At 31.3% G+C, this 26794-nt stretch overlaps 1 protein-coding gene across 1 annotated transcript; it reads right to left on the reverse strand.

The window, feature by feature from the left end:
* Positions 1 to 274: 274 nt before the first annotated feature.
* Positions 275 to 26794, reverse strand: l(1)10Bb (BUD31-like protein). Its single transcript, XM_035367462.2, has 4 exons — positions 26551 to 26794; positions 15812 to 15934; positions 4777 to 4943; positions 275 to 400 (listed from the first exon to the last, which is right to left on the reverse strand). The coding sequence occupies exons 1-4, from the start codon at positions 26642 to 26644 to the stop codon at positions 350 to 352; spliced, it is 435 nt and encodes a 144-aa protein (XP_035223353.1). The 5' UTR covers positions 26645 to 26794; the 3' UTR covers positions 275 to 349.

Raw genomic sequence — 26794 nt, forward strand, 5'->3', positions numbered from 1 at the left:
AACGTGGTTTTTGCATGTGCGCTTTTGGAGACATTTTAGGCTTAAAGTTCAAAATGTAGACAAAAAATTTAGATAGTAAGTAATATGGCAGCATGGAGTTTCTTGCCAAAAATGTTTGGCGAGAAATTTGGCGACTTGAGGGCGCATATCAGAGTAGTTCCACAAGATGACACTCTCAGATGGTTCTAGCACTTAAGCTCCGATAAGAATTTTATAGTTTGCATAAAGTACTCTTAGATTTTTCATATAACACTTCAAATTAAGATATAAAAGATGTAAAGAATGTTCTTTATTTTGCATTATTTACAATGTTAAAATGAATACAATGAATAGCTTTCAAATCCGGAAATTATCCAGAACATCCTCTGCAGCCACAATGAACACATTCTACGATTTTACCCTGAAAAATAACAATATAATAATTAATTATAAAAATCATTTTAATTTCAAACTTTATGAAGCTATAATTTCAAATATAAACACAGGAAACACATTTAGACAATAAAAGGAAATGAAATACAGGAAACAGATTTTCATGATGAATATGAGGTACAGATTCAAACAGATGCACTTCAAAAGCTGTAATAAGTTTTAAGCTGTGAACAGTATGATAATGTACTCATTTTTAAAAATATAGAAAGATAAAATATAAATGGTGATACAAATTATGAATTATGTAACTCATAACTTCAGATTAATGGCAATATTAAATATGATGTAGTAGGAAAAAATTTAACACTGATATTTTCTAACACAAAAAAATTTCTTAATATTTTCATTCCTCAGCTAACCAAACAATAATAGTAACATCATTAAAGCAATTTCTTGCATAATACAGAAATTTTAGATAATGCTTTATAAAAAATTATAACAAGTATATAGACACATCTGGCGTTCACTTTTCCACATAGTCGCCAAACCTGTTTAGGCATTTGTCAGAATGTTCGACCAACTTGTTTATCCCGTCTTGGTAGTAATCAGGGCCCTGCTCATTGAGCCATTTCTCAGCAGCTGTTTTCACTGCATCGTCTGAAATGCATGTTCCGGATAAGTATCGCTTCAACGCCAGAAAAATGAAATACTCACTTGGAGCCAAATCGGGCTGTAAGGGGGGAGAGGTGATTCCAGACCTCCCACTTGAACCTTCGTAGCAATTCCTGAGTCTGGCGAGCTGTATGGGGCCTGGCATTGTCATGCAGAAGAATGACGCCTTTGCTCAGTAATCCAGGCCGTTTGTGTCAGATGGCTTTACGCAATTTCGTTAAGGTAGCACAATAACGATCGGCCTTAATGGTATGGCCACACTCCAAATACTCGATTAGGATAACACCAGTCATATCCCAGAAAACGGTTGCCATCACTTTACTGGCAGAGGGTGTGACCTTAAACTTCTTCCTCGTCGGTGATCCAGCGTGTTTCCACTCCATCGTGGCTCTTTTGGATGTGGGGGTGAAGTGATGAAGCCATGTTTCATCACCGGTAACGATGCGATCAATGAAGTGTTGGGCGTCTGAATGGTATCGCTGAAGAAATGTGAGGCTGCACATCATTCGAATGGCCTTATGCTCCGCGGACAATGCATGTGGAACCCAGCGGGCACAAACTTTGGAATATCTCAACTCATCGGTTCATTAGGAGAAAATTATTACTGATTGCATTCCTAAGAAACCTGGTCTAAATGTTAAGAACTTCATTTCTGTAAATTTCAATATAGTACTAGTAGAAATGTGTAGGCCAGTGTGGCCATTCAGAATAATGCTTACCTATATTGTGATCCCACCTCCTTTGTTCCGATGCCTTTTGCCGAAGTTTCCAATCTTATTGTGTGTGTTTTGCTCCCTATAGATTATAATGCATCTGGAATCACTCTGAAAACATACTGAAAAATACGTAAGTGTCGTGCACATTTTTTTTTTTTAACTATATATATTTTTTCTGCTATTCCAGACCCTTAAATAGACTGGTATTAAAAATTAAAAGTACAACTATAAAAAATTCCTTTCTATTAATTCTATTACATGAAGTGCAATTAAAGGTGATTGGTAGCTGAGGTTCAATGTTATCACATTCATCTTTGTTAAAAAAAAAAGGAAATCAGTGCATCTATTCTTTCAGTTAGTATGGAAAGGAGTACATACGAGTGCTGCAAACTTTAATTTTCTAATTCAATTTCTTCATACAGAGTTAAATACCATTTTCATGTGTAGACAGACGGTAGAGCATATCACTGAAAAAGCATCTGACAGACTGTGAGAAGAGCATGCGACTGGAAGAATTTAAGCAAAATAGATACTGACACAGATCTGTAAAAATTAAAAAACAGTAGAAGGTATTATGCCAAGAATTTGGAAATGGTTTAACGACACTGATGCTGTATGCAGGTAACTATGTCGAAGCCAAAAATGTGTCATAACAGACTCTAAGGATTGTTACATGGCAGCTACTGCTGAACGAGACAGACAATTGACATCAGTCTAGACAAAAATGGAGTTTTCTGCAGCTACAACTGCTAGACTATCCAGATGTATCATGGGTAGCAGGTGGCATAAAACAGAGCAACATGCAAGGAAATTCATTATTAAGGACTGTACAAGTAGTTGGGATATATAAAACATGTTGTTTAAAAAGCATTTGATGGATTAAGAGATAAGACCTGTGATTTTGAAGAATGCTGCACCAGGTGACAGAATTTAGTAAGGAAGTGGATGACAGAATTTTGGAGCAACAGTTTGCACTAGGCACACTAGCAGTAACTCTGCTCAGACTACCATAGACTGGAGTTGCATTTGCTTTAATGAGTCTTTGGTTTTCAGAGTAATTCCAGATGCATTATAATCTACAGGGAGCAAAACACACACAATAAGACTAGAAACTTCGGCAAAAGGCATCGGAACAAAGGAGGTGGAATCACAATATAGGTAAGCATTATTCTGAATGGCCACACTGGCCTGCACATTTCTACTAGTACTATGTTGAAATTAACAGAAATGAAGTTCTTAATATTTAGACCAGGTTTCTTAGGAATGCAATTGGTAATAATTTCCTCCTAATGAATGATAATGCTTGTCTCCCATCATGCTGAACTAGTGACTGATTATCTTGAGGGTGAAGTAATCCAGCGGAAGTATTGACACATATATTCTCCAGATTTAAATTCAGTAGAACACTGGTTCCCAGTCTTCTTTGCCCCTTGCATTCCTTTCACCATTGCTAGACATTCATCATTGCCTCCTTTCCAAAAATCGAAAAATAGATATATATTTATTTAAATTATTTTTTAATATGTTTTGTAACTTTAACAAGAAAATTATAAAAAATGTTGATAAATACCAAAAGTTGAACAGAAGTAGTTTTTTACATTCATAAATTAAAACTAAATATTTAACAGTAAATAAAATCCCCCCACGAAAAAAGAATGTGCTTCACTACATTTATTATTCTTTTTAAATTTGTTAATGAATATATTTAATCATCAAACATGAAAGTTAAAGGCATTTTAAGTCAAGAGAGAGGGACTATAAACTTTTTACTTTCATACATATTGTTTCCTAAAATAATGTTTTTTAGAATATTAACATCTTTCTGTATCATAAAATTCTAATTAGTCAACAATCCACCAATGAACTCTTCTGCATTCGTAAGACATGTTCAAGTTTTCTGCAAATGAAAATGCTTTCTTACGCACTCTTTTGAAAATCACATTTGATAAATGCATAATTTATTTTTCTGTGAATGAAAACTAAATGTTTTCTGCAAACAAAAATATTTTGAGATGACAAAGCAGTCACTTTTATAAAATTGCTTTCACAATAAACAAAAATATTCTACTGCCAAGAATTTAATATCTCCACTCAGAACATACTAACTGATTAATATGTGATTTTGTTACTTAAAGATTTTAAAATAAACAACTTTCAAGTAAAAAGCAATTTTTTTTTAATGTTGATTCAACAAAGGTTTAAAACAAAATCAAATATTTTAGGCTGACATACTAAAAATCACATAACACATTAGTAAGCTAGAAGCTTTCATAGATGGCTTGTGTGCTTCATCGGCTAGAATCCAAATGAATGGCTGGATCAAGTTCCTCTTCTTCTACTGTTTCGTACAAGACTGCTGTATATTTTTGAGAATTGATGTCCAGATGACAGATTGAAAGTAAGATCGCTATTGTAACATGGTCTTATGGCAATTTCCTAAAGCATATCTGATTTTAAGTCTAATTTTGTACCATGATTTCTATTTTGTCTCATTTATATGAGTTTGGATGTTTAAAGAATATTTTACCAAACTGCTATTTTGTAACCGTATTGGTTGATCTTGTGCTCAGCAATTCTTACTGATAATCTTCTAGGAGTAAAACCAATACGTTAAATTTTCACATTTGTATCTTCATTGCAGAAAGGGATGGTACGCATATCTGACGTATTTGCTGTGCTGGAATCTGATAGTATTTTTAAGACTATTTTATTATGATTGCAATACACTTTTTTATACATTAATATTTTTGATGATAAATAATAATAATGGGCTATTTTTAGAACGAATACTACTATCAATTTTTATAATTATTAATAGCTTTTTAAAGACGCACACAAGACAGACAGTTACATACTACAGAAAAATTTCTAAGTATTTTTAATAAAAATTTTTAACAGCATTTAAACTATTCATTCAAGGAACAATAAGCATTTACATTCAGTTTTTTTTGTTAATATAAATAAATGATTTAACAATAAAAAATATGATATGAATACATTATAATTATTATCATACTTCTTCCAGTTTGCTTTTTGGTACTCTGCAGATACAATTAGTTCCAAAATTTGTGTCCCTTGTCTGAATGCATCGAAGGCAGCATAAGTTTTCATAGCCCTGTTTTTTCCATTTAGCAATAAGATTTTTGTCAGCAATGTTTTCTTTCAAACAGTAGTCATAAAGTTCTGGGGAAAAAAAGGAGCTTTTATAATTTAAGCAAAATTTAAAAAAGCAAAAAGAATTATTTATATACATCATATCGCTTTCTAGCAAACATGAATTTCTATCTCCAATCCTGAAAATATTCACATCACTAAAATTCTGGATGACCTATAATACTTCAGTTAAATATTAAAGGTATTAGAGTTCTGAAATATGCAGAGTTTCTTTGTATTTACAAAAGACAGCATTTATTCCTCATATAATTTTTATATTTCAACTTGCTTTTCCTAAAATATCATTTGCTTAACAACAGAATTTTCTACACAGTTAATCAGTTGCTTCGACATATTTTGCTTTTCACATGATCTAATATGCATCTTCCATAGATTTGAAAGAATAGCAAAAACATTTTGCAGGAAAGTGGGAAAAATCACCATGCAGATGCAGTTGTGTATTAATACAATACCATGTTTTTCATGCTACAGATAATTTTGTGATGGATGCTAAGATGCTGATGAACTCATTGGAATCTCTGCATCAGGTTGTGACCACCATTTATAGTCTAAGACAGATGAAAACTTTGACACCATTTATTTTTATTCTAACACAAATTTTCTGTGTATATTACTTACATCTTAAAAAAAGAGAAAAAAAATACTAATAAAAATTCAGTGTGACAAAATAAACAGAAATACACATTTACGTTTAATGTTTCTAGCTTGTTTGAAAATTGATTCCCCTTGATTTTGGAAATTTCTTGTACTGCTTTCAAGGATAAAGTTTGAAAAGTTTTTTATTTTTTTATGCTATTGAATTCATTGTGAAACATCTACTTTATTACAGACACATTGACTTGCATTCGTTAAACATTTTGCTAGTAAAGTTTTATTATTAAAGGCTTATATATTTTGCTTACTATTAAAGGCAAAAATAGCTTTTCAGTTATATTACGGTAAATCGAATGCTTCAATTTTTGTTTGTTTCTTATTTTAAAATAGATCATACCAAGAAGAAATATTAAGTTATAGCCAAGATTTACAGATGTGTAGTAAATACAAAATGCAAAGCTATGTAAAATGTTTATTATTATACGTGTGGAAAAGTCAACATTACAAGGGGATTTTATGTCAAATAAGCTTACTACTCATACTATTGTGTGTGTAAAAAAGCAACATTACAGGGGCAATTGTAATTTTTATGTCTCTCTATAAAAACTTATAAGAAAACAGCACATAAAATTACACAGGACATAAAAAATTTGAAATTATTTAATGAATTCATACTTATAGCTCTAATTCTGTGAAATGATTTTGAAAAAGTACCAAAAGAGAAACAAATCCATGAATTTCTCATTTCTATATTTTTTAACATCATTAACAATTTTAGACATGCTGAACGTACAAAATATTTCAGATTTCTGTACAACTGAATGATATCATACTTTAATGTAGATTCAGACACATATTTAATTAAATGAATTGATTTATTTAGTTTTTATGAGATTCATTTTTTTATTGATATAGTTATAAAAAAGAAAAAAACTATTTTCCCAAAAGTGTAATTTCACATGTCTCCAGCTAGTTATTAATAACAGAGATACAGAACTACATTTATTTTTTCAAATCTCTTAAGTTCATTCATCAATAACATACAACTTTAATTTGAGAGAAGAATTAAATATCTCCTGGTTTGATAAAGAAAAAGCCACTGGTGCATCAAAGATAAAATATTTTATTTCAGGCAGAGGCAATATACTTCTTTTAAATAGTAATTGACTTTATTAATTAAATTTGTTAGACAAATATGTTATGCTTTGCAAGTGGCAACAAATTTCTTGTAAATCATTGAGTTTTCTGATTAATTTTGAAACATAAATATCTTATGATTTTCCAAGAGGCAATACACTGCTTTTAAATAATGGAGTTTGTTAATAAAAAATTCAATAAATTTGCATCAAGTATGAAATAAATAGAAAAACAAATTTTAAATTCAAAATTAAGGCTTCAAAAAGCTTATGTTCGGATGGAGGTCAATGTGTTCAAAATCTGCTGCTTAGTTTTTATAATGCGAGGAACATACATACATAAAAATTCTTCATTACTTAATAACTAACTGCTTACACAGCCTAAAACAGTACAGTAAAAAGTCTGAAATTCAGAATCGTTGGGACTTCGGTGATTTCAGAAATTTCTTGATTTTAGACCAGGGATGGCCAACCCATGGCACATGTGCCACGGTGTGTCATAATCATTTAACAGCAGCACACAAAGTTTTATTGAATTAAAAAAAAATTGAGAAAATAAATCAACTCTGTCAATAGATACACAAATAAACACATTAGAACAAATATAATATTTTACTTTCCCTGCAAGACGCTAATTGTTACCCAACTGAAATCCAAATCAAAATTATTGACATACAGCAGCATACTACATTAAAAAGGAAAAATAAGAAGCTTATTTCAATTGCAAAAGATCCAAATTATATTGAATTTTGGAAAGTCGTACCAAAAAGCAATTTTCCAAATATACATGATTTGGCTGTTAGATATTGTTGTAGGTTTGGATCTACATATGTTTGTGAACAAATGTTTTCTATTATGAACATAATTAAATCAAAATATAGTTCAAGATGAACTGATATGCACTTAAAACACCAAATTTTGTTAGCATCTTCAAGAACTAATTCTAATATTGGTACATGCTTGGTAAAAAAACTACATATTTAAAATCTACATTAATTAAGTATTGACTGTTTAATAGTTATTTAGAATTAAATGTTTCAATTCATATTTATTTTATACATAACTGACTGAAATTTAAAAAATGGTTATTAACAATAACACTCCAAACTGTACATTTTTATTTATTATATTATTTTTTAAATGTCCACTACTCAGATTTACATAAAAAAATGTGCTACTGGCCTAAAAATCCCATATGCAGCCTATAAATAGTATTTTTTCCCACTTGTTTGTTGAAAAAGTTGAAAGTAACAATCGTTCAAGAAAGGTTGGCAACCCCTGTTTTAGACTATTGGTTTAAATCTAGTAAGATGGCATGTAGCAGTTATAAAATAAAAATATATTCTTTACTATTAATTTGTATTTTGCATAAAGAAAACGTTTTTTCTGAATCACCTATACACGAAGTCTATGGAACCACACGAACACCTAAATATTCGATAAATGGTTTTACTGAACCATCATCCTCAGCTGCCAAAATGCAAATGTTATAGTCCTTGTTTGTGAACTTTTGGTACCAAACCTTCACAGTGTCATACCTAAAGCTGTAACATGATTTGGTGACATTATGTAGTTGACTTTTTGCAACAGAACTGAAAGTAAATGATGGTTCTAATCTGGTAGCGTAATAGTTCCATTTCAGATACCTTGTACTTAGTGATATTTTTTTGGACAAGTTTCATAACACAGAGCTCTAAAGCAAATCTCTTTCTTTCAACTGTCAAAAATACTTTGACAAAATATGATTAAACATGGCAACATGGACTGTTTGCACAAACGATATTTGAAGTGGCAGCAAACTTTTGTTAAAATTCCAATAAATCATGGTTTAGACAGATTCTGAAGTACCCGAATGGTCTGAAAAGAAATCTGTCACATTGTTCCGTCTTATATGTGGTCATGACAGCATTTATCAGCATCTTCAATATCCCTCCTAATTCTCCTTGCCCCTTATGCAATCTGAAGAAAGACATGGAGTTGCTATATCTCCACAAATGCCCTGCTCTTTACACCCTATTTCAATTTGGAAGTGCTACTGGGTGGCAAGGAATGGCCAGAGTTTATAGGTATACTGATGTCACTTTTCTTGTTTTTGTTTCATAGTTTAACTGATGTTCAGGTGTGTTGTAATGTGCCATAAGAAATAATAATTATAATTAAAAAAAAAAAAAAAAAAAACTAAAAATGGTAGATTGCATACTATAATGATTACACAATTATTAATAACTTTGAACAATCTAAAATCAGTAAAAAAAGTTGCACAGTTAAGTAATATGACTTATCTTAACTAAATCCTTTATTCGGATATTTTATTGCAAATATGTGAAAAGATTGCAGTTACAGAGAAAGCCTTTCATTATTTTATGAGCATATAAAACTTTTAATATATTTGACAAGATCAACTTGACAGTACACAATAAAGATTTGAATTCATGCAATCAAAAATGGATTTCATAATGATTATATTTTGTAATAATAAAATAAAAAAATAAAAATCTACTGGCATTAATTTCCATACATTAAAAAATTAAACAGATTTCGATATTATTATATTTCAATACTTTACATAATTTCACTAAATTTACTCAGCATTTTTGTTAAAATTCATATTTGTGTTCCTGGAGTCATCAAACTTCTATTAATTTATAAGATACAAAAATTATGCACACTCTTTTGGAATTAGACAAGTCAAAATAAAATAACTTTCTTCAAATTTTCAATAAATCTGAATCTATGTGTGAACATATATATTATATACATATTGCCACTAAATTGGGTACCACACTACTGTTGCCTCATTTCTACAAATATGAGGATACTGTCATAGGATATATCAGGTGATCATGACAACATTTGAAAAATCCTGAATATTTACCCTGGAGTAGAAAACGAAACATAATTCAAAATTATAAACATGATATACATACATATACAAACATAGTTTATCAGTTTCATTAATAAAGCAAAAAATGCATATTTTTTAATTTATTAAAATTTACCTTTCCCTACATCATTTCACAATATTATTATTATTATTATTATTTTATTATTTTTTTTTTTTTACATAGCTTGCTTTTTTCGAAGGGAAAGCTTTAAGTTCTGGGAATTACTACATTTGTATTTTCTTTCCTATAAATTATAAAACATTACATTAAAATTAGTTGTTTATTGATTATTCAAAATTTCCTACCTTTACCTTTCGTTGTCAATGGAATCTTTTTTAAAAAGCTGCTATTATATCTTTGATTCCAATAATTTGATCTTCCAGTATATCATTTTTTATAAATATTTCTTTACTGCTATCCATCTATAACAGTTAATCAACTGGTATCATCCAACAACAGTAAAATAACAATAACACATCCCATAAATACACAATTCTCTCAAGATAAGATACAAATCCATCTATGATCTGGCCTTGATAGTGGTTTCAATGGTGTTATGTTTAATATAATGCAGATTTCATAAATACTCTCTTTTATCAGTGCTTTTCAAATCAAAATATGCATCATCAAACAGAATTTCTAAAACTTAACGAAAACACTCTGTAAATCTTTTAACTCAATTATTAACAGTATGGCAAGTATCCCTATTAACATTTAAGAGATGAGGAGCTTTGTTTATGTGGAGCTTAATTTCTACTCTGTTCTTTTTCCCCTCACATAATACTACATAAATTTATTAAAAAACTCAACAAACAAAAATGTTCAAAATTTGAACAAGTTTTTTGGTACTTTTCCATTTTGCCAAGCAGACTTTATTGGCATCAACACACAGTATACACATAAAAAATTTTAACAAATGTTAGTTCTAAGAATTTTTTACTTTGAAAGAATAAACGTGCCGTTCCTCTATGTTTCTTATTTCGTACTTTTCAACAGTTTCTGTTTTTTTGTGTGTGCGCTACAGTTTCCGGATTAAAAAAAATTGTATTTATGGTCCAGTTTGAAATGTTTAAAACTTTCCTCTTCCAGTTTTTCAGTGCAATATTTATTCCAGTCCACAACTGTTCCGTGACTGAATTTCCAACTGCTTTTCACACCATTTAATTGAAGTTAATTTTTCGCTCTAGCCATAAACACACATGACACACTTCAAGAAACTCAATTTCAATGCCTCAAACACTGTGCCTTTCTGTACACTTCTTTTAGTGCAACAAGTAGAAAGGTTGCAGCACCGCTGAATTTCGTCTCCAAAATACAAGTTCAATTCATGATTAGTATCACAAATAGCAATTTTAGGCATAATAGCTTTCACTTGAAAGAATCTGATAGATTCTTCCTCTGTTCTGGGTAAATCCCAAATTTTCATTGGTTTTTCATCCATTTTTGAAGTACAGTACAAAGTCTTTAATCCAGACGTCCATAACCCGGAATGATCTATAATCCGGACCTCAAAGCTACAAACTTTCTGCGCATGATACCTTTACCTTATATATGTTTACGCATGCGCATAATACGTTTACGCAGTAGTTATACAGTACGAAGTCTTTAATCCGGACGTCCATAATCCGGAATGATCTATAATCTGGACCTCAAAGCTCCAAACTTTCTGCGCCTGCATAAACGCATAATGCATTTACGCATAGTACCTTTATGCATGCGCATGCGCGTTTAATGTATAACGGACGGTATAGGCTAGGCTAAAATTATCTAATTATCTATTTCAGTTAATGTTGCAGATTGCATTGTTCCTTAATCTTCTAACTGGATCCTGCTTACTATTTTTTGCAGAATGTTAGAGCTATTTTATAAAAAGTAAGCTTGAACTTTCGATTATGTCAAAAAGAGTTTCCGATTCTGGAGCTGCCAAATGATCTACAAAGCGAGAGCATGTTTTGATGTCCATCAAACAAAAAGTGGAATTGCTGCAAAAAATGGATAAAGGCATATCCTTTGTTTCTCTAACCATTCTGGAATCTGTTTATGAATTTCACGCTGTTCTGCAGGGGGGGGGGACATCGCGGCATGCAAAAAAACTGGAAGTTGATCTGTCAGCACTATCAGCATCTTCAGGGCAGATGTTTTTATTTTATTCGGCTTATAATTCCTTACTAAATGTAGTATTTCATCTCGATGTACTCCGTCTTTGATATGATTTAAATCAAATTCCTCGTCATTATAAATATCACGAATACACATCAAATAGTTTTCTGGTTGCAATTTTCTAATTTCGACTTTGTGTAATGTATGCTTTACGCATGCGTGCATTGAAAGAAATGTTTAATAAAGTAAACAAATAAATATTATTTTATTATTATTATTTTTAATTTTGATACCCTTTAGATCATAATTGCTCTTTATTTCATAAATTACGGTTTCATATTTTTAATTTTATAATTTCTGCATGCCCTTACCAGATTTAAATTGATCTATAATCCAGAATCGCCGAAGTCCCGACAAGTCCAGATTAAAGACTTTGTACTGTATTAGGAAAAAGATGTTAATTTAAAAATTTACAAAGCTTTCATGGTACAACATCCTGATTTATCGGCTTGGATCACATGACACCAAGTGTCATGTGACATAAACTCACATAAACTATACCACAAAAATCTAATTCTCTCAGTAATTATCTATATTAATTTCAAGTTAAATCTTAGTATGGAATACAAGTTCAAATGCAAGAATAATTTCAATTTGTACAAGTTGCTTACTCAGAAGTTATGTAAAACCACATTGCTTTACTTCACTAATGCATTCTCATTAAAATTAATGAATTTAACCTTGACTTTGCCTTTTCTATAGTTTTGCTTTCGAGTGAGAACTGTGATTGCACTCTAATCAACTTATTACCACAAATGGCCTTAGGGTCTAAAATTGAACTATTTGGTAAAAATTTTATGTAACTGTATGCAAGTATTGAAAGAAATGATCAATCTGACTAGAAATGACTGCAACTTGTTTTGAAAATGTGGCGCAGAGGTTATCAGTGGGGATATTCGGTTTGGCGTGTGTTGTACCATTTTTGTTGACTTTATCGCTTGTGCTGGCAAAATGGAAAAGTATCAGTTTTTCCAAGAAAAGCAATGTTTTTCAGATTCTGACACAATTTCAGAATAAAAAGTCTTGGCATTACACGATTTTAATTTATGTGATAATAAATGTCTGAGCATAATCTTTTCTGTGGAAAACTATTGCACTAAAATTGTCAAAACATTTTCATTAGCTCTGCTCATGCTCTTATCAATATTTAAAGGGGAAAAAAATTCTAAGTTTTCAGTTATTGCTCTTTGATAGTTTGTAAAAGGCCACACTTTAATCTGTTGGATTTGTGATTTAATGAATCCTTGTTGTTAGTTAGAATTTAAATTAGCTGAAAAATGTGATTAGAAAAAAAAAATGGAAGATAATATGCCATCATAAAAGATAGTATAAGCATTTTTGACCTTGTTTTTCTTGTAGCACCATCAAGAATTCATTCATTTTATTGTAACTCTTGGATATAACGGTATGAAAATTTGCATCTGTTTTATAGACTTTCGTGCTTTCTAATGAACATGCACAGCATGTTTCATCAAAAATGTAATCCTTTAAATCTATAGTAAATGGAAGTACTGTAACAAAAAAAAAAAAAAAAAAAAAAAAAAAACTCAAATATTGATTTTCTTGCACCAGACACTAATTATTTCAACTGGACATTCTTTTTTCATAATAATTTCCACCAGAATTTATTTCTGATTCCAGCTTTCATCTGACCGATGTCATCAGATTCCAATAAAAGTTTTACAATAAACAGAGGAAGATTTTCTATTTATAAAACTATTTTCAGAAACAGGAAACGAAAAGCTTGTCGTCTTAAACACATAGCTATATTCTAGCATTAAGCAGCCATAAGAAACGAACAAAACAATATACATTGTCCCAAAGGAACATGAAGACAAAGCATATTCCAAACATCCTCTTTCATTAGAGACAATGAACTTGCCATAATGTACCTACAATAGGTGCTAAGTTTTGACAGCATTGAATATGATGCCTGTCGATACGATGCTTCCCTCTTCCAATAAATACTATGTGGTGTTTCTGGTCCTCTGGCAAAAAACATCACAGTAGATCAGTGGTTAACATACTCACTTATAGTCATGAAGATTCCAAGACCATATCTTGATAGCTTCAAGACTCGTAACTCATAGTCACCTCTTAAACTTCCTTTTCCCCCTTAGTGATCCACAGCACAGACAATAATATGTGACGTGCCCAAGAACTGGAATAAGTTGGACATGTAAAAAATTATCAGTCACTCAGATTGTATTTCAGATTTTATTTCACACAAAATTTGAGAAAGATGAGTTAAACTTCAAAAATCTGGAAATTCAGGATTTAAGAAAGTTAAAAATCCGGACATATCCACACCAAAATTATACAATATACAGGGTTGAAATTTTATCCATCTCTAAGAAATTGTTAAAAGCCGAATGATGGATAAAAACTTACGAGTTAGATATCTTCAATCAAGAACAAATAATACATGTTTGAAGCATTTTCAGAAATAATTTAAAAAATGGGTTTCCTTCTTCCACAGTATCAAAAATATGGCAAGAGTACACAGATAGAGAGAAATGAGTAACTGGGGAAATTGCAATTGACAGACAGCCTTGAATGATCATAATCTTCAAAGACTTAGTCATATAATAAGTAATCAGCATATTTTGCATAGGGGGGCCACAGAACACCGTGACTCAATCACTACTAACTAGAATCAAATAGCATGGAACAACAAGTCTCAATTCGGATTGCATCATGCCTTTACAAGGTCATGGAAGCTGATTGATATTCCGAGATATTTTCTCTTATTTATGTTCAGGATCTCTGGGACTTTACCAAGCATCCACACAGCATCTACATATATAGAACTACTGGGCAAATATGTTTCTTCAAGCGTCTTTGCCATCTGGATGGAAATGAAGGGTATGTCGCAAGACAATGCTTTTGTCATAGATCTCAAATAACTACCACCTGGTTTGAGTATATTCTATTGAAACCCCTTTGCTAAAATAACCATTCAGAAGCTTAGACCTAAATCCTACTGAACACATAATTCAGGTCATACTTCAGGAACTTGCACAGATTTGTGGAATTCCAGAGCATTGTCATGTGGTAGCTATTAAGGTCAAAGGAACAGCAACTGGTTACAAATTAGGTATACCTAATTCAGCGGTATTTCAATGTTTTCTTTTTAGCTCAAAGGAGCATTAGCTTGGAAAGGCTATTAATTTAGTTTTGGTATTTTGCATCGATTCACTGTAAATGTCTGTATCACTTTTCCAACCATTGCCACCAAACATTATCGCCCTGTATTATATTTAAAGAAATTAAATAATGAAGAATCTGCACAAATGTATGTATGTTTTTCACATTCTGATAAAACAATGGTACCTAGAGCCATCCAATTTTGAATGACGTAATCCTACTGCAAATATGGGCATCTGGAAGTCCAAATTTGAAATTTGTTTTATTATTGATTTCATATTTTGTAAAAGTTTAGCAAATTTTTAATTAACAAACTCAACAATTTCAAAGTGAGCAATGGCAACACTGTATGAAAAAAACATTTTTATATCCAGCGTACGAGGCTGCATAGCGGAAATTCTAAAGATATGCTCATTTTAAAATTATTTTGTGATATTGCTGTTGAATTGAATTTTATGGTTTAAGTGTAAAAAACATGATATTTAATAAAGGTAACACACAAACCATTGAAAAAATGTCCCTTTGGGCATAATATAAAATCTAAAAATTTTCAGTTTTTTTTTTTTTTTTTTTTAAATAAAATGGCTATACATTTGCTTCTTATACATTATTGGGAATGACTGAACCCTCAGATTATTTAGCTGAAGATAATTTAGCTCAGAATGTATCACTAGAGATACACCAATATTACACTTACGAGCGAAAAGAAAAGGAAATACACAAACAATCATGCAATTATACAGCAGTCGAATACACACCTTGAAGATTAGACTAACAGTTAGCCTCCACTACCTACTAAAATGTTCACGGTGATTTAATATAAACTTGTTTATTAAAGTTCTTTTCTGGTCATCAAGGATACAATGAAGTAAAAGGAAATATTACATTAATTGAATTAATATCGTGAAATGGATAACAAAGGTTTTTTTCACAAAAAATGCTATCTAATATTTACCTCGGCTAATGGCTTTCCTTTTATAATAAAGATCAAATATATATCGAGATTTTTGATGATGAATACGAAAGATGGGCCACAAAGATTCGACTTTTCTTTTGCCATCATGAGGTTCAGTTTCAGCTACATCAGAAATAAAAATTATTAAGTATGTAACAGATAATAAATATATCAAATCTTATATACACTAAATAAGCTTATATTAAGAACTATATATTTTAAAATGTTTTCTGGTTATTTTTCAGATAATTTTATACCTTTACAAATAGCACAAATCAAAAGAAGACAAATTCCTCACATCATTACACTCTGTAACAACAACAAAATCAATATACTATGAAAATGTAAGAGAATGTAAGGACACCTAACATGCAAATACAAAAACTCAGCTATGCATATGATTAAACACCCACAACCATTAAGAGTAAACAGCTCATGGAATATCAGAATAGATGAAGTTGACAGATACAAAAGGTCCCTTTTCACCAGCCATGTAAATTCAGGCTGGTTTCCATGTTTAGTAGTAGCCACGGGGGATGCCTCGAAGACAAACCCGAGATCACATGCAGCTGAATAAGTTCTAGAGAGAAGGCATCACTGCCTTGTGGGAAGCAGGATGGTCATATTGCCTAATTGCCAAGCACAAGGGCAAAGTGATAAAACATTGAGACAATGTTGTTAGCAGTGGCAGGCTGCAGAGAATAACTTAAAGCACAGACTTAGCCATCATGTGTGCCCCCCCTCCAATCATACTGATGGTACCACTTACTATCATTTAACAAATTCTACCACATCTCTGGGAACACAGGATCATTGGACAATGACTTGTAAAGGGACGACTGCATATTGTCAGCACTCTTTATGACATCTAACATTGATACTGGCTCATCACAAATGTTTCCTGTAGTATTGTGCCCATGCCAGAAGGAATGCAAAACTGGAGCTGTACCATTTTTAATGATGAATCTAGATTCTCATTTGGCCTGGATGACAACTGCATCCATGTGTGAAAGTGGCCAAGACAATGCTGCTCACCCTATGTCATTGTAAAGTGACAAAACTTTTGTCATGTTTAGTATTACTGTTGGGGGGACTATTGCTTATGATACTCATTACTTATAATCATCCTGTAAGCCACTCTAATTGGCCTGCATTATGTCAAGAACATCCTGTGGCCTACTGCAGTGATCATGCTGAGGGCAATTTTTCATCATGATAACAACTAACATTTGCCACAATGTGACAACTATCACATGACAATCTATTTGTTTGATCTTTTCTCACAGAACATGTTTGGGATACAGTCAAACATCATAACATATCTGACCTAGCTGTACAACTACACAAAATCTGGCAGGTTATTCTTCATGATAGCTGTGCCGATTCGAACAGATACTTTTCTATTAAATTAAGTCTTAAAAGAATCAAAGTTACCAAAAAAAAAAAAAAAAAAAAAAAACCTCAATGTTTGTTTGTTTTATTAAACATTTATACTAATGGGAGTTGTTTAAGCTTTTTCATTTTTGTGCTAATATTTTCTTTTTAATTTTATAGACAGACATAATATCTTATTCCATTACAAAGTACCATTGTTCAAATCCTGTAATTGCCATGTTGAGAATTCCCACTTCACTGTCAATCAAAATCTTTTTTTCATTGTCAAAAACTTCTTCATTATTGGCAATTATAGTTTCTAGATCTGAAATCAAACTACATATTCTGCTGCTTGATAGTTGATTGCTAAGTGGGATACTGTCATTGCAATAGAATTCTGCTATATTTGTTTGTAGGTTATTCTTATTTTTTATATCTTCATTTATTATCACTTTTTATTTCTTTCCAAATTTTACTAATTAGAAATTGTATCTTTTGTAGCATTCTAAATCTATGTCAAAATAAGCTTGTTGTTTGCTTAGTTTTGCAATCGCACTTTCTTAAGCTCGAACTGCATTTTCTCTCACCAAGGTCACTATCGAAGATAAGTAACACACATGCTTATCTTCGATAGTGACCTTGTATCGAAGATAAGTAACACACATGTTACACACATGCTAAGTAACACACATGCTGCGAAGATAAGTAACACACTTTGCAGATCCTGCTACAGCTCCAGAAATAGAAACTTTTTTTGACATAATCGGAAATTCAGACTAAATTTGATTAGATAGCTGTAATAATAACCTGGATCAAATGAGAAAGTTAAGCAAGTGCAAAATTTTCTATATTAACTGAAGTTATATGGAACCTAATTTTTTCCCTCTTCCCCCCTGCTCTGCCAAGAAAAGAAGAATAGCATGAGTAACACTCCATCCCAAACAAATATGTCTTGAAGCTAGACTTATTCTTTACACCAGATAGAAAAATGTTGTTCCTTCTCCACAACTGCCATTTAGAACCAGATTTAGACTTGGCTTAAGCTATTTGAGATATAGGACCCTTTATAAGTGTCTGTTATACAGTCAAAATTCTTTAATCCGGACTCATCAGGACTTCAGCGATTCCGGATTATAGATCATCAGTTTAAATCTGGTAGGATGGCATGCAGAAATTATAAAATTAAAAATATGAAACTGTAATTTATGAAATAAAGAGCAATTATGATCTAAAGGATATCAAAATTTAAAAAAAAAAAAAAAAAAAAAAAAAAAAAAAAAAAAAAAAAAACAAGCTTAATATTTATTTGTTTGCTTTATTAAACATTTCTTTCAACACACGCATGCATAAAGCATACATTATGCTTAGTCAAAATTAGAAAATTTCAACTACAAAACTATTTGATGTGTATTCGTGATATTTATAATAATGAGGAATTTGATTTAAATCATATCAAAGACAGAGTACATCAAGATGAAATACTACATTTAGTAAGGAATTATAAGCCGAATAAAATAAAAACATCTGCCCTGAAGATCAGGACAGTGCTGACACATCAACTTCCAGTTCATTGCGTGCCTCGACGTTTCCCCCCCCCGGCAGAGCAGTGTGAAATTGATTAATAGATTTCGGAATGATTAGAGAAACAAATTCGATTATGTCATAAAGAATTCCCGATTCTGGAGCTGCCAAAGCATGTTTCGATGTCCATCAAACAAAAAGTGGAACTGCTGCAAAAAATGGATAAAGGCATATCCTTTGTTTCTCTAACCATTCCGAAATCTGTTTATCAATTTCATGCTGCTCTGCAAGGGCTATAATCCGGAAAAACTGATAATCCAGAATCACCGAAGTCCCAACAAGTCCAAATTAAAGACTTTTGACTGTAGTTACATGCGGGAAGTTGAGGAGATACATCAGCCATATGTTTCAGAGTGTATTTAAGCTAGATTTAGTTCGAGAAAATATATTGTTGAAGTTATTAATGAAGCATTTGTTCATAGTTGTCTTCATGGTGACAAAAGTATATTTTTATAGTTTTCATGGGATACAGGATTTTTTAAGTCGAACTTGACCCGTGAGAAGAGCAGGTCTGATATGAAGATTCAGAAGAAAAATTATGTTTCTAATGGGTTTGTGTGGATTTCCAGGAAAATTGCTGAGGTAAAGAATATTGGGTACTATTCCGTTTTGAGGACCATAAAAAATTGCAGTGAAAATGTATGCGCAAAAGCGCCAAATCTAGCAAACGCGCTAATTTAACAGCGCGTCAAATCTAGTGTACATGCTGATTTCAAAGTGCGTAAGTTTAGATAGTTCTATATTTTTTAAGACACCATTGAAACACTAGTTTAATTTTTAAATCTTTTTTTGATTTTAAATCCTTTTCTGATATCCATGGATTTAATAATTTGAGAATTGCCCATGATGAAAAGTCTGCAACAGAATTTTTTCAAAGAAAAGGCATCATTCATTATAGAAAATTATGTTTGAACAACCAACGAGATGAAATTATGCTTTAGCGATAACTCGGTAGCAAAATAGCGATGTGGAAAACCATTCAATTACATTTTAGCCTTTTTTTATATAAATTATAATAATGGTCTGAAATAATTATTTACTCATATGCTTCCATTCAGTTATGTTTAGCGTTTTAATATAAATTATAATAATAAAACATTATTATATGAAATTAACCTTTCATATAAATTAAAACAATAATCTTTAGATAGTTATTTACTTATAATTCCTTTCTTGCGTTAGGGTTGATGCAATTATTTTTGGCAGCAACAATAGTTTGGCGATTTTTTACCGCCCTCAAAACGGAATAGCACCCAATATTGTTCTAAACGAAGTTTGAGGTTTGCATCCAAGTTTTTCTACAGTAAATTGACTGACTAAAAGAAATTTTTATTGTAACGTTTGAAATTCTGAATCATAAAAAGATGCCTGACATAGCTAAGTCATGGCATTTTCGTTCACAAGCTTTGTGTGATTGGCATAGTTTTATTAATGAAACTATATTGGATTATACAGTACAATGTCTCTAATCTGGACCCCAAAACACAAACTTACACATGCGCATAAAGCATTTACGCATGCACGTTTGATGCGCGTGTCCGCCACGCATGCACGTAAAGCGTTTACCCATGTGCGCTTCCGATAGTGAAGAAAGTAACAGAGAACGTTATTGAAAAAGAAAAAATTTCAATTGACAAGTTAGCCGGTATTTTCGACACAGCAATTACATGACTTGAACAGTGGAACTTTGTAACTGAACAAGAAATTATGTCTGTTTATAGAACTAAAGAGAAAGTATTAGCACAAAAAACAAAGCAACTTACATTGATACAAATGTTTACTAAAGTAAACAAACAAATATTAAGCTTTTTTTTTTTTTTTGTAAATTTTGATACCCTTTAGCTCATGATTGCTCTTTATTTCATAAATTACAGTTTCATATTTTTAATTGTACAGTCAAAAGTCATTAATCCGGACTCGTCAGGACTTTGGCGATTCTGGATTATCGATTTTTCCGGATTATAGATCATCAGTTTAAATCTCGTAAGATGGCACGCAGAAATTCTAAAATTAAAAATATGAAACCGTAATTTATGAAATAAAGAACAATTATGATCTAAAGCGTATCAAAATTAAAAAAAAAAAAAAAAAAAAAAGCTTAATATTTATTTGTTTACTTTATTAAACATTCTTTCAATGTAAGTTGTTTAAGTTGCTTTGTTTTATGTGATAATACTTTCTCTTTAATTCTATAAACAGACATAATTTCTTGTTCAGTTATTGTTCAAGTCCCATAATTGCTGTGCCGAGAATACCGACTAACTTGTCAATCGAAATTTTTTCGTTTTCACTAACCTCTCTGTCACCTTCTTCATGTCTTTATCCATTTTTTGCAGCAATTCCACTTTTTGTTTGATGGACATCGAAACATACTTTCATTTTGTAGATCCTTTGGGAGCTCCAGCATAGGAAATTCTATTTGACATAATCGAAAGTTCAAGTTTACTTTTATAAAATTGCTCTTACAGTCTGCAAAAAATAATAAGCCGGATCCAATTCGAAGATTAAGGAACAACGCAATCATCAACATTAACTGAAATAGATAATCCGATAATTTTAGCTTATACCCTCCGTTATACATAAAACGTGCATGCGAAAACGTATTCTGCACTTGCACACACGCATATGCTCAGTCGTAAAGGTCTTACGCACACGCGTAAACGCCTATGCGCATGTGTCAACGCGGTGCATGCGCAGAAAGTTTTTAGCTTTGAGGTTCAGATTATAGATCATTCCGGATTATGGGTGTTTGAATTAACGACTTTTGACTGCATTATTTCTGCATGCTATCTTACCAGATTTAAATCGTTAATCTATAATCCGGAATCGCCGAAGTTCGACGAGTCTGGATTACGGACTTTGTACTGTATATGTGATGTCTGTTCTCACAAGTTTTTGTTTGAAATTAATATTTTCCTTTTTTTTTTTGGGAACTATTTTGAATGGTAAGTGAATTTACTTTTTTTATTGTTTCAGCGGATAATATTCCATAATTGGGGTGAGTGGCAAACTTGGTGAGAGTTTTTTTTTATTTGGCGAGATTTTGATTTGGTTGTGGTTTCTAGCTATATGTTTTCTTGTGGAAAACCTAGAGCTTTATTTTAGTAATTATAAGAGTGCGAATTTAGTGTAGGCAGAAGATTTTTTTTTAAAATTTAATTTTGAAATACTGTGCTTGTTTTTGAATGTTTTACTGTTTAATATTATATATATATATATATGTTTAATATTGTTTCACAAGAAAACAGTAAAGTTAAATTAAATTTAAATAATTATCTTGCAGCATAGCTGCAAGAAATGAAATTTGAATTTAAAAATATTCTCTATTCGTATAAAAATTTAGAATAAAAATCTTAGAATTTAAATCATATTGTAAATTAGTTCGCAGCAATAATAATTCTTTTTATTTCTTTGCAATTAAAATTAATTAAATTTTAATTTTATATTTGGTTTTTACGAATAGAGAATATTTGTTATATTTGTTTATATTGTATTTATATAAATATTTGAAGAAGGTTAAGCTGTTGTTGGTGGGAGAATGTTGGATTTCAGATAACCAGAAGTTATGAATGTTTTCATTTAATTTTATGAAATTTTTTTTTAGTTATGTTTCTTGCACATGGCAATTGAAAGATGTGGAATATTTAAAGTTTTGAACGTAAAAATCAAGCTTGTTCAGTGTGTTGAATTCCAGGAAGTTGTTTTATCATTTAATCAATTTTATTCACTACAGTCAAAAGTCATTAATCGGACTTGTCGGGACTTCGGCGATTCCAGATTAACGATTTTTCCAGATTATAGATCATATCAGTTTAAATCTGGTAAGATGGCATGCAGAAATTATAAAATTAAAAATATGAAACCATAATTTGTGAAATAAAGAGCAATAATGATCTAAAATGTATCAAAATTTACAAAAAAAAAAAAAAAAAAAAAAAAAAAAAAAAAAAAAGAAAAGCCTAATATTTATTTATTTACTTTATTAAACATTTCTTTCAATGCATGCATGCATTACGCATATTCGAAATTAGAAAATTGCAACTAAAAAACTATTTAATGTGTATTTGGCAGCTCCAGAATCGGAAACTCTTTTTGACATAATCGAAAGTTCAAGCTTACTTTTTATAAAATTGCTCTAACAGTCTGCAAAAAATAATAAGCCGGATCCAATTAGAAGATTAAGGAGCAACATTAACTGAAACAAATAATTAGATAATTTTAGCTTAGCTTATATTGTCCATTATACCATTAAACGCATATGCGCATGCGTTTACGCATTTGCAGAAAGTCTGTAGCTTTGAGGTCCAAATTATAGATAAAACCGGAATTAGATGAAAGGTTAATTTTATATACAGTCAAAAGTCGTTAATCCGGACTCGTCAGGACTTCGGCGATTCTGGATTATAGATCATCAGTTTAAATCTGGTAAGATGGCATGCAGAAATTATAAAATTAAAAATATGAAAACGTAATTTATGAAATAAAGAAAAATTATAATCTAAAGGGTATCAAAATTTACAAAAAAAAAAAAAAAAAAAAAAAAAAAAAAAAAAAAAAAAGCTTAATATTAATTTGTTTACTTTATTAAACATTTCTTTCAATGTAAGTTGTTTGCTTCATTTTTATGTGATAATACTTTCTCTTTAATTCTATAAACAGACATAATTTCTTGTTCAGTTACAGAGTTCCGTTCAAGTCCTATAATTGCTGTGTCGAGAATTCCGACTAATTTGTCAATCGAAATTTTTTTGTTTTCAATAACTTCTGTGTCACTTTCTTCACTATCGGAAGCAAATTATAATGACGAGGAATTTGATTTAAATCTTATCAAAGACGGAATACATCGAGATGAAATACTACATTTAGTAAGGAATTATAAGCCAAATAAAATGAAAACATCTGCCCTGAAGATAAGGATAGTGCTGACAGATCAACTTCCAATTTATTGCGCACTGCAGCGTTGAAAACATCTGCCCTGAAGATACGGATAGTGATGACAGATCAACTTCCATTTCATTGCGCGCCGTTCCCCCCCATTCCCTGCCCCAGAGCAGCGTAAAATTGAAAAACAGATTTTGGAATGGTTAGGTCATTTTTTGCAGCAATTCCACTTTTGTTTAATGGAGTTCGAAACATACTTTTGCTTTGGTAGATCCTTTACATATTAGTAAATATATATCGGAAATTCTACTTGACATAATCGAAAGTTCAAGCTTACTTTTATACAATTGCTCTAACAGTCTGCAAAAAATAATAAGCCGGATCCAATTCGAAGATTAAGGAACAACGCAATCTGCAACATTAACTGAATTAGATAATTTTAGCTTAGCTTATACCATCCGTTATACATTAAACGCGCATGCGTAAACGTATTTTGCGCACGTGCACACACACCTATTCGCAGCCGTAAAGGTGTTACGCGCATGTGCAGAAAGTTTGTAGCTTGTAGGTCCGGATTATGGGTTTCCGAATTAACGACCTTTGACTGTAATACTTATATGAAATTAACCTTTCATCTAAATTAAAACATCAATCTTAGCTAGTTATTTATTATTATAATTCTTTTCTTGTGTTAGGGTTGCCGCAATTATTTTTGGCAGCACTGGCATCAACAATAGTTTGGTGATTTTTTACGGCCCTCAAAACCGAATAATACCTAATAATTTAATTAAATGTGTCTAATACGCTTTATTTATTTAGCACTTTTAGTCTGAATATTATGATTTATCTTTTCTGTCCTGAAATTCGCACAACTTCTGGTCCCAGGCTTTGCGGATTTCTGGATTTCCACTGTATCAACTTTGTGGATTGCGAGTCTGGCTGTCATATAAATGCGATAGAGATTATGTGGCAGTATGTTAAAGCTACATTGCCTACTTCTAATCGGAAATGCAATTTTGTGTTAAATTTGGTGGTTTATATATATTTTTTATCGTTGTCCTGAAATGGGAGAAGATACTTTTAACAAATTTGTGGTGAAACTGTTTTGGTGTTGTTTGAAATTTATATTTCTGCTGTTCAAAGAAGCATTTATTCATGATAAGTGCATTTTATATTATTCCTGTTCTTATTTTGTAGAATGTTATGTTTATTTTTTTTAGTATGATTTTCTGTTGTTATTGTTATTTGTTTTTAATTTGAAATTTATTTTAGTTTATTTTGTTGATCAGTGCGCAATACCTAGATTGTGCGGGTAGAGTAGACTTTAAGGTACCCCTTGTATTATGGCGAAGTTGTTGTTTGATTTATCGCCAAGTTGTTGTTTCATTTATGGTAGCCTGAGTATTTGAATGTTATGAAAACCCTATCGTGATGTAATCGGGTGCATGATTCTGGGAAATTTTGAATCATGGGATGTTTTGTAAGCGTTTTTGTGGTGCATGTTAAAACCGTTTAGTTAGATATAAATGGGTGAAAAAGGAAGGAAAAAAGGCTCAGATAGTCAATTTGTGAAATGTTCGATCAGGAAGAATACCTGGTTTGAAAAAAAGTCATTTGAGTATGATTGATATTTTGATTTTTACGTGGCTCTGGGTGTACGAAGCGAACACGAAAATCATGGTAAGCGAATATTTGCTTTTGGTAGTGCTTAACATGTTTTTCGTTTTCTTTTTATGTTATTTTATTGTTTGGTTTAAAATGTATTTTATTAAGATTATGTATTTTTTGTTTGCCTATGTTGTAAACTTTGGTGCTCCTTTGACTTTTTAAGTGAAAATATTTCGATGTGTACATGGAAAAAGTAAAGGGAGTGCGCAATGCAAGTTTGTGCAATTCTGGGATTTTTTTTAAGTGAAAATAGGTCGACGTGTACAAGGATAAAGTCAAAGGAGTGCGCAATGCCATTTTTGTGCAATTTGGGGTTTTTTTTTTTAAGTGAAAATAAGTCGATGTGTACACGGATACCGAGTTTGTGCAATTGTTTGTCTTGTTATTTTTGCTTTGTGTAGCAGCGATTTTGGTGCAAAAATCGCCGCTTCGCAGGCCAAAATAACGAGTCAAAGAATGGCACAAAATCAGTATCCACGTACCGCCAAAAATCGCCAAGTTTCACCAAGGGGTACCCTTAACTATACTTTTACCGATTGTGCAATTCGTAGATGTTTTTAAAAGTTTAAACAGAATGCTGTGTACATGGTATTCTTGCAATTTTTTGTTGTTATATTAATTTATTAATGCGAGGTATGCGTAGTTCGCAGATTCCTTCGCTGCATAAATTGTGCACTTCTGTGTTTTTTTTTAAATTAAAACATATCGCTATGTACGTGAATTCTTGTCAAATAATTTTGGTTAGGAACTTTACATGCTATCTAAATTTTTTGTTTTTGTTTCGGATTTTTAGCTTAAACAAATGGTGTGTTCATACGTTGCAAAAACCACGTTCTTGGAGACATTTTAGGCCAAGTTCGAAATGTAGACAAATATAAGAGTATTTCTAATGTAAAATAGTAATTTCACACAAAATTAATATTTGATAGTTGGCCATAACAGCTGACTTCCTTCTTGGGGTGCAACTGATTTCTGAAGACAAATTACTTTTTCTTAGATCATTTACACTACTTTAAAAACTGGTGATGAAAATTTAATACGAAAATATTTTTCAGTTTCATCAAACTGAGCATTGTTTAACAATTTCTGTTTCATAATTACACACAGGCATATTTTTAACATATTTTGTCAATTCCTAATACAATAAATTGCAAATGTGATGGATCATATCTTCATTTCATTCAATATATCTTATAGTTAAGTGAAATTCTACAAAAAATATTTAAATAAAGTACCTTCACGCATTTTTTGCTCCAGCTCGTCAATAGTTGGTTCAATAAGTTCCCATCCTTCGGGAGGTCTTTTTCTACTTCTTCGAACTTTTGGCATTGTTTCTTTAAACTACTCCTCAACTACAAACCCAGCAAAACACCAAACTCAGGATGAAAACAAATATTTATTTGCTACTTTCAAGTCATAAGCCTAAAGGCCTGTCTACACGTACCGATTTTATCGGCCGACTTTCTCGTACGATTTTAT

This window comes from Stegodyphus dumicola, chromosome 5, assembly GCF_044657685.1.
Source record: "Stegodyphus dumicola isolate Sdum_Otavi_A_Nest chromosome 5, ASM4465768v1".
In the NCBI taxonomy this organism is placed as follows: domain Eukaryota; kingdom Metazoa; phylum Arthropoda; class Arachnida; order Araneae; family Eresidae; genus Stegodyphus; species Stegodyphus dumicola.